This window comes from Colobus angolensis, unplaced genomic scaffold, assembly GCF_000951035.1.
Source record: "Colobus angolensis palliatus isolate OR3802 unplaced genomic scaffold, Cang.pa_1.0 Scaffold267, whole genome shotgun sequence".
NCBI lineage: Eukaryota > Metazoa > Chordata > Mammalia > Primates > Cercopithecidae > Colobus > Colobus angolensis.
In genome coordinates, this window is record NW_012115899.1 from 649,068 (window position 1) to 659,074 (window position 10,007).

Sequence of the window (10,007 nt, forward strand, 5' to 3'; positions counted from 1 at the left end):
GATGGTCTTGATCTCCTGACCTCACGATCCACCCGTCTCGGCCTCCCAAAGTGCTGGGATTACAGGCTTGAGCCACCGTGCCCGGCCAATACAGTATAAATTCTTATCCTGTATTTTATAAAATTTGTATTATTTTTTGCTGTACTGTTATGTCTTATTTTTTTTCCCCAAATATATTCAATCAGCAGTTGGTTGAATCTATAGATGTGGAACCCATGGATGAGGAGGGCCAACCATATTTGACTCTATGACACTGGTATACTTTATATGCAGGAATAATAGAAATTAAGTTAGGTGGTTGTCTGAATGGTTAAGAGTTTGAACTAGATCATTGTTATGTTCAAACACTGATTCCGCAGGTCTGTAGCCGTATCTGCTATGTGCCAGACCCTGGGCTAGGTGCTAGGAATGTTAGAAGCCTTTGGAGGAGACGCAGAGCCATCATGGATCTACTAGGGAAATTGTGAAAGGTTTCTCAGAGAAAGTAGCGTTAGAGGCAGGCTTTGGAGAGGGTAGGATCTCTGTTGGCAAACCTGATTTTTTTTCACATGGGAAGTAACCTGATCTTATATCTGTTTTAGAAAGATAACTTGAGGGTGGAGTGGGGTGGGGTAGAGAGTTAAAAAAGTAACAAGAGCCTGAACTAGGTCGGTGGAGACAGAATGGATAAAGAACAGGAAGTCTTGTGAAGGAAGACTCAGTGCTAGGAAGTGTTGGAGGAAAGGAGCTCAGGCCTCAGTGACCGGAGAGACCAGGGTGCTGCTGTCCGAGAGAAGCTAAAGTGAGGAGACCTCGGCACAGGGCCTCGCCAATGAACGTGTTTCTGTTGTTGCTGTCATTGTTACAGGGAACTCCAGAGAACAGGCAGATTTCTGGGGGGATTGAGGGAAAAACACATTTTGATCCTTTGCTTTTTCCAGTCTCTTTGTATTTACTGGTTAAATGTAATAAGTTTATTGGAAACTACTTATATGTTGAAAGATTGTGCCTTCCGCTTTCCGGGAGCTCACAGGATTTTTCGCTGAAACTTTTGTACATTATTTAGTCTGCTTGATTCTGCTTTAAAAAAAAAAAAGGTTGTTTCTTCAGAAATTTAGTTCTGGAGCAGTCAGTTGAGGATTTTTCCTCTGACAGCCCCTATGTCCGATTTTTCCTAGGGATATCCATGCTGACTACAAAGGAAGACTACGTAGCAGCCTGATTGTCAGGCCCTGTGTCCTCACTTGGGGGGCGGGGCGGGAGTTAGTGCCAGATCCTTTAGAGGTCTCAGGCGGCTGGTTCCGAGCATAAAGCACACGCATGGTCACTGGTGCAATTTTTCTCTTTTTTCAGATATACGCCAGCGATTAGGAAAAAGACCATATTCTCCGGAAAAGGCTTTTAGTAGTAACCCAGTCGTTCGGAGAGAGCCCTCTTCTGATGTGCATAGTAGGCTCGGTGTTCCCAGGCAAGATGTTAAAGGCCTCTACGCCGACACTCGGGAGAAGAAATCAGGTTGGTAACACTTAAAACCGATGGGAATGGGGATTCAGTGAGAGCACAGGACAATGGGTGTGTTGGAGAAATACTTTGTTAGCAGAAGGCCAGAAACAGCCCATGCCAGACATAAGTGATTATTCCTTTTCCATTATAGTTATCATCAGTATCAGCATCAGCATCATCCCAACAGTAAGGAACACTTAGAAAATAGAAAAAGTAACACCTTCCTGGTTCTTTCTGCTTGGCACAAATCTTTTTAGTTTCTTTTTTTTTTTTTCTTTTTGAGACAGAGTCTCGCTCTATCCCCCTGGCTGGAGTACAGTCGTGTGATCTCAGCTCACTGCAAGCTCCGCCTCCCAGGATCACGCCATTCTCCTGCCTCAGCCTCCTGAGTAGCTGGGACTACAGGCGCCCCACGGCGCCCGGCTTTCGGCTAATTTTTTGTATTTTTAGTAGAGACGGGGTTTCACCATGGTCTCGATTTCCTGACCTTGTGATCCACCTGTCTCGGCCTCCCAAAGTGCTGGGATTACAGGCGTGAGCCACCGTGCCCGGCCATCTTTTTAGTTTCCTGTGAGCTGTTCTGGTCTTTGTCCACATACAAGTCCTACTTTTTTCACGTAGCATTTTATCATAGTTGTTTGCCACATTTTATAATCTTTATAAATAAAACTTTTAGGCCAGTCACCGTGACTCACACCTGTAATCCCAGCACTTTGGAAGCGGAGACCAGCCAAACCAACGTGGCGAAACCCTGTCCCTACTAAAAACACAAAACTTAGCCGGGCGTGGTGGTGGGAGCCAGCACCACTGCACTTCAGGCTGGGCAACAGAGCAAGACCTTGTCTCAAAAACAGCTTTTAATTGCCTTATAATGTGGCTCTCCACAAAATTCTAAACACGTATTTCTCTGTTGTTCAATTTTCATAAAATATATTTCAAAAATTGATAGTGGGCAGAATTTCTGAAATGTTACAGTGTAGTCGGCCCATCGATTTGTAGAATGTTGGAGCTGGAAAGGCGCTGGGAATGGCCTACTCCTGGCGGAGTGGATCGGCACAGCGGGTGGTGTCTCAGCAGGGAAGGGCAGGGGTAGGAAGCAGCAGCCTCTCAGGCGATTCTGGTGCGTCTGGTGACAGGAGGAACCTGACCCATCCCCCACGGTGGGAATCCCCTGCTGGCTCCAGACCCTTCTGTTTGCAGGCCGGGGGCTGCGGTCCAGGAAATGAGATTTTGCCTACCCAAGGCTGCACTGTGATGGCGGGCGCCACAGACTGCTGGCATTTCCTGCACAGCAGGTGTTGGCAGTGCCACTGCCCCCTCAGTACTACCCTGGTTCTTAGCGCTGACCGCGAAAGTGAAATGCCATCTCGTCCAAACAGGTAATTTATGGACTCGCCTAGGATCTGCACCCAAGACCAAAGAAAAGAATCCGAAGAAAGTGGGTCACAGAGCACCTGGCGCTGAGGAAGACGACTCGGAGCTGCAGCGGGCGTGGGGGGCTCTGATCACGGAGAAAGAGCGGTCTCGCCAAAAGAAGAGCCGGTTAGATAACTTACCGTCTCTCCAGATTGAAGTTAGTCGGGAAAGCAGCTCTGGTTCAGAGGCAGAGTCCTGATGCCCCTGGGGCCTATGGCAACTGCCCTAAAACCTGACCTTCTTGCACAGGGTGGGGCGCGCAGTAGGAACCTCCCCCGCAGGAGCTGGCGCCCTCTCGCTCCTGCTCACACAGTCACCCTCTCAGCTCTTGCTACTTCGGCAAGACGTCTTAAGAATGTGACACATTTTCAAGGGCATCTCTATCTTTCGCTGCAGAGTTGTAGTTCTGGGCCCTCGATTCCTTTCCCATCACCCCACAGGCTTTACCCTTTGAGAAAAAGGCAGCCCTCCAGATTTTGTAGACATTTTTCTTAATATTTTTAACATTGTGTCTTTTAAAAGAAATGTTTTACACAGTTCATCCAAAGAGCAGAGAACTGAACTTCTCACTATTGCCTTGGCCCTGACAGCTGTTACCAGCACCCTTTTCCCAAGAAAAGTCAATTCCCAGGTGCTTATTGGACATCCTTCGAGGGGGAAGAGGAGGGAAGCGGCCAGCTCACCCTTCCGGGACCCTAGTGTGGGGCGACTCTCACCGACCTGACCTCAGAGGGGCGCCAGTGCCGCCAGGTAGATACGAGCTGCAGCGCTGACTGTGCTTCCGTTCTTCCCTCGGGGATTGCTCCTGTCATGGGCCTCTTACTTGCTGTCAGCTTGATGTGAAGATCAAGTTCAGTGCTGTGGGATTTTTAGGAACAAAAAACTGTGACGTCTGGATTTGGGGTTGATTTTTGTGCTGGGGGTGGGATTATGGGTTAATGTTAAAGAATTTTTAAGTCTGTATTATGTTGAGAACACAAATGATTTGAAAGTTTAAATTTTTAATTTTTATATGTGGAAATTCTTCCTGTTGGCTAAAGGGGAAGCTCGAGTGGTGTCTTCTTTTGTGCTGTTAAATATATATTCTATTCTTTGGAAGAAGGCAGAGAGAGGAGTCTTATTATTTTTAAGTGCTTCTAGTTGTATAGCCTGTCTGTTGTACATAGAGTTCAGCTTGCTTTTTGGCTCGAGTAGGAAAAAAATCCATCCATCTGAGATGGGTCCTGTTGTTTATTATCACTCTAGAAGTTAATACATTGATATTTATTCTTTCTGTCCCCAAGTTGTGGCACCCGAAGACATCTTGAAAATTGGCAGAGAAGATAATAGTTATGAAAATTTTAGTTCGTTTATTTTTAAACTCCTTTCAGATTATTTTACCATTAGGAGGAGGTAGATTGTTTCTTCTTGCTGTCTGATTTTTGGTTTGTAGTATTTAATTTTGTATTCCTCTGCAGTTTTGAGAAACAGTGTTTCGCTTCGGTTTGCTGGAACGTGGGAGTTAGACATGGTCGTAAGCCGTGGTCCTTTTTGCAATGTCACAACTCTTCACCTGCCTGGGCTGTTCCGCACACAGGGCAGCCTGAATCCTGGTGATCTGTACTTGTGGCCGAGCTAATAATGGTCACGTTGATAGTTGATTACACTGTGGCACGAATGAATTCAGAGCACTGTTATTAATAAAGGAAGTAAAGGGCTGCAAGATTTGAGAGCTGCAACAAAAACTGTATTGTCCCGTATTTTGTTGATTAACCTGCTTTTTCTCCCTCCCTTTAGAGATATTAGAGCATATAACCGTGATATATTTCAGCTTCCTAATAGGATTCTAGGAGAGAGATGGTTCTGGTTTCTCTGCCAGTTGAGACTTAAGGCATCTGAGATTCCTCAGCTTTCCTTTCCCTGTGAAGCACACGGCTGAGGGCCACGTTCTTAAGAAGGGTCAGGGTTTGGGGAGTTGGTAGAGTGAGAAGTGCAGGGGTCTGAGAATCAGAGACCTGGATGCCAACCCCTGGCTCTGCTCCATGGATCTGGGCCTCAGTTTTCCCATCTAGCAGTTGAATGAGTTGGTACCAGAATTCCTGGCTTTGTTGGTGCGTCACAGTGGCGGTTTTCCCTTCCCAAGCTGTGATGGCGGTGGGCTGCAGCATGAATTTCTGTTGCAGGTGGCTGGAGGAAGCGCCAAGGAGACAACTGAGAGCGAGCGTGAGGTGTGGACAGGGGCTTTTCCCATCCCAGCACGGTCTCTCGTTCTGTGAATGGGGCAGAGATGTCTTGTGGTCACAGCCCCAGCGGGCATGGCCTCTGCAGAGTTTAGAATACGCTTCTTCGCAGACTTTCCTTTTGGTTTTCCACCAGCAGCTCAGGCCCATTTGTTCCATGCCTTTCAGCACTCACCAGTCTCTTGCTGGAGATCAGCAAAGACGTTCTGGAAGGAGGTGGTGTGCAGTCAAAACTGCATCTTTGATCTAACCAAGAAAAATACACACTTGAGTAGCCTTCAGTTTTCACAGACACACAGAGAGAACCCGGAAAGGCAGCTTTAAAGATTTTACTTCTCGGAGTTACTGGCCTTATTAGCCTCTCTAACCCTTCAACCCACTCTCAGTCACTCAGATCTTGCAACATCTTGAGTGTGTCCTGAATGACGAGGCCTTTTCTTTGGAGTTTAGGAGTGAGAATGGATGGTCAGGACAGGCCTCTGGCAGGCAGCTGGGCGTGCTTTTACCCTGGACGCTCCCTGCACTTGTGGGCACAGGGCTACCCACTTTGTGTATTCCTCTTAGTCTTATAGGTAGGAGATTTTAAATCCATGTTTGCTGCTTGATGGTAATTGCAGATACCTCATTTGTTTCCCCCTCTCCTCTCTGGAGAGTTACCAGGTACCCAGGAGAACTTGTGGCATCCACTGCAGGATGGAGTCTCCTTCTCTGGCCCCCTTGTAGTCTGATCCTGTGAACCGCCCCCCTACTTCAGCCACTGTCCTTTCCAGCTGCATTTGTACAGCAGCCTCTTCAGTGGTCTCTGCCCTTTCTCCGTTCTGCACACCGCAGCCGGGATGAACCTTTGTTGTTGTTACCAGCTTAATTTAGATGTAATTTGCAGACAGTTCAGCCATTAAAAGTGTACACTTCAGTCGCTTTCAGTATATTTACAGAGTTGTGCACCAGCACTGCAATCAATTTTAAAACATTTTTATCACCCAGAGGAACCCTGAGCCCATTAGCAGCGCTCCCTGTCCCCTCTTCCCTCTCAGCCTCTGGCCACCACTGATCTTCCTTCTCTCTCTGTGGATTTGCCTGTTCTGGACAGTTCGTATAAATGGGATCATATACTGTGTGTCTATTTGTGACTGACTTCACATATTTTTGGGGTTCACCCATGTCACATAGCATGTATCAGTATTTCGTTTTCAAAAATTAACGAATAATAGTCCATTTTATGGGTACGCCACATTTTTTTTTAATCCACTTATTGGTTAATGGGCATTTGAGTTGTTTCTACTTTTGGGATATATATAAAATATATATATATTTTTAATTTCTTTATTTATTTTTGAGACGGAGTTTTGCTCTTGTTGCCCAGGCTGTAATGCACGATCTCGGCTCATTGGAACCTCCGCCTCCAGGGTTCAAGCGATTCTCCTGCCTCAGCCTCCAGAGTAGCTGGGATTACAGGCACGTGCCACCACACCTGGCTAATTTTTTGTATTTTTAGTAGAGACGGGGTTTCACCATGTTGGTCAGGCTGGTCTTGAACTCCTGACCTCAGGTGATCTGCCTACCTCGTCCTCCCAAAGTGCTGGGATTACAGATGTGAGCCACCACACCTGGCCCTACTTTTTGGCTATTATGAATAATGTTGCTATGAACATTCCCATATAAGTTTTTGCATGGACAAGTGTTTTCATGACTCTTGGGTTAATACCTAGGAGTGGAATGGCTGGGTCATGATTACCTTTAACCTTTTGAGGAACCGCCAGGAGGTTTTTCGAAGCAGTTGTATCATTTTCCATTCCCACCGGCAATGTGTGAGGATTCCAGTTTCTCCACATCTCCACCAACACTCTATTATTTTCTGGTGTGAAGTGGTATCTCATTGTAGTTTTTCATTTTTATTTTTTCTTTTTAAAATACATTTTGTACAAATGGGGTCTCGTTATGTTGCCCAGGCTGGTCTCACACTCGTGGCCTCGAGTGATCCTCCTGCTTCGACCTCCCAAAGTGCTGGGATTACAGGCATGAGCCACCACGCCTGGCCCTCATTGTGGTTTTTGATTTGTATTTCCCTAATGACTGATGATGTTGGGCACCTTTTCACATGCTTCAGGATGAACTTTCTTAAATATAAATCTGATTCTGTTACTATTCTGCTTGAAACTTTTCCAAAGCTTCACTATTGCACTGAGAATAAATTCCACACTCCTGACCGCATGAGCCCAGGAATTCAAGGCTGCAGTGAGCTATGATTAAGCCACTGCACTCCAGCCTGGGCAGCAGAGCAAGACCTGCCTCAAAAAATACATACACACATCAATTCCACCCTTTTTGATAGCTTTTTATAAGGCTCGCCAAAGTCAGTCCTCTGGCAGTATCCCTGGCCTGTTCTCCCCGTCTCCCCTGCCCTCTGCTCCCCAGCCTCCTGAACGCATCTTGATCTCACTTGCCCTACAGACTGTGCACAGAACTGTGTCTACCTCCAGCGAAATGCTTCCCCCCAGGCTTCTCCCCCTCCCGCCTCAATGTTCCCCTCACCAACTTAGGGTCTTAGGGGCCCTCCTAGGAGGCAATCCCCAGCTTCCAGAGCCAGAGTCTAGGCTCCTTCTCTGTGTCCCAGGGTGCTGCCACAGAAGAGTCTTGGCTCTCTCCAGGACTGAGTTCTAAGGTCTGTGTCTAAGGTAAAAATGGAGGGTAACTGAAATTCCTCTTAGAAATCTAAGGAAGGTGCCATATTGAAGACCCAACATCTTGAGGTTCCCATGTAGTCATTTCTTGCCCATGTGGGAACAGATTACTGTTTGGTTGAGTACCAGGTGAAGTGATTGGCCTGCAGTTAGGGCTGCGTTGTCCAAAAACCACTTGTTTTTAGGTGTTAGAACCACATTTAGGCGAGAAGATCGCTTTTGGGGAGCTTGGGAACCGAGGCCGGCCGCAGGGGCAGCAGAGGCGTGAGCTTGCCCGGGCCCGCCCTCCTGTCTGTGCTCACGGAGTGAAGGAGGGGCCAGTGGAATGGCCCAAACAACTGATTTGTTTGCCTTTGTTAAAAACTTTTTCAGACAGATGCCATTGTGTTTAAGTGAAATGTGTGTATAATGCCAAATCACTGTACCCTATAACCCCGCACACCTCTACACTGGACTGTAATTTCTTGTTCCTAGTTTGTCTTGCTAGACTGTAAGCTCCGTGAGAGCAGGGACCATGTCTGCTTGTTCACTGGGCTTTCCCCAGTGCCTACCAGCATGCTGGCACCTAGCAGGTCTTCTGGAAAGATGGGATGAATTTGTAAACCCTCCAGCCTCAGGAATGGCTCCATCCTCTGAGGCTCTGGAGCCCGCTGACAGGCTAGTCATTTTTCTGCCATGTGCATACAATGCTTTATTTTCATGTTGTATTTTCCTTTCTAGCCGGTAAGCAAGCTCCTGATGAGCAAGGTTCTTTGTGGTGGTGTCTCTGTATCCTTTCATCAGGCCAGCCCAGAGTAAGCAGTGCTGCGAAAGTGTTTGGTAAATGAATGAATTGTGGTAACGCAGCCCAGCTCTGGCATCATTGTCTGCAGGTTAGTCTAATTCTAGATGAAAGCCCCAGATTCGAAAAAGGGAAGATTAATTATTCAGAGGTGCATATGCTTGTATAAGAAAAAAAAATCTCATTAAGTAGACCTGAGTAAACTTCACATTTTAATGATATGGCCATGTCGGAGCTGAAGCTTACCCGGCTCTCTAAAGCGTTTGCTAGGGAATCACGCAGATAGTCCAAAATATTTTTTAGAAAAGCATTCATCTGTTCCAGGATAGACGTAGAGGAAGCTGGCAGGCAGGCAATAGGCCCCAAAGAAGGACGGCTGAGCCAGTTCTTAAGCCTGTGGTCCTGTTGGTGAGGAAAGTGACAGCAGTCCAGAGCAGGTGAAAAGAACCGAACTCAGTCCTGCAGTGGCTCTTTTGCCTAAAGCAGCATTCCTCAAACTTCTCACTCAAAGCATTAAGTGATGGTGAGATGCTAACACGCACTTTAGATTTAAGTCAAAATTTGCTGTGAAGCTACGGCAAACTGTGGCTTCATGGATGAATTAGTTGCTACACAAATAAGTTTGATACCTAAGTACAGTAATTGCTTTTAAACCTTATAATAACAAGAAGTTAATAATTAGAAGTTAAACCATGTTTTTCTTTTACGAACTAAAAGAAGAGAATGCTTTTGATATTGAGAATGGCACACTTGCATCAAGGCAGATTGTTACTGCATAACCAGACCCGCAATAAATATCTAGAACTTTTCTTACGTGTTTATAAAATAAATCTTAGAAGAAGAAATATTGTAGCTTTTTTTCTTTTTTTTTTTTTTTTCAATGAAAATCTATGAACATTTCACAGAACTTTGTTCCTTGGAGTGGTTAGGGACATGCTGCTTCAAAAAGCCTATTTTAAGTAGTTGTGAGGCATCAAAGTGGAATTTTGCTGAATTGTCAATAAAACTCGAGAGTATAGGTTGTATTTCGCCTACCAAGGTCAGTACCCTGCCTCAGGATTCTTACCTGTTCATTTGAGCAATTCCAGGGGCCCTCTCTGGATGACCAGATTCTTAAGTAGTTGAGACTTTGTGTTACCTCAAATTGTCACCCTCACCTCTGGGCCAGCATAGGTTAGTGAGGTGGAGAGGCCCACACCATTGGCAGAAGAGAATTATCAGGCGGGGCGCGGTGGCTCACGCCTGTCATCCCAGGACTTTGGGAGGCCGAGGTGGGTGGATCACCTGAGGTCAGGAGTTCGAGACCAGCCTGACTAACATGCTGAAACCCCGTCTCTACTAGAAATACAAAAACTAGCTGGGCATGGTGGCGGGCACCTGTAGTCCCAGCTACTTGGGAGGCTGAGACAGGAGAATGGCATGATGCCA

At 46.3% G+C, this 10,007-nt stretch overlaps 1 protein-coding gene across 1 annotated transcript in view; it reads left to right on the forward strand.

Moving 5' to 3' along the window:
- Positions 1-4,622, forward strand: part of LOC105515668 (chromosome unknown open reading frame, human C17orf85) — a 35,327-nt gene extending 30,705 nt beyond the window's left edge. Inside the window, exons 11-12 of the mRNA XM_011947506.1 lie at positions 1,293-1,494; positions 2,862-4,622. Of these exons, the coding sequence (XP_011802896.1) occupies positions 1,293-1,494; positions 2,862-3,097 (438 nt within the window). The 3' untranslated portion in view covers positions 3,098-4,622. The remainder of the gene's footprint in view (positions 1-1,292; positions 1,495-2,861) is intronic.
- Positions 4,623-10,007: the final 5,385 nt, after the last annotated feature.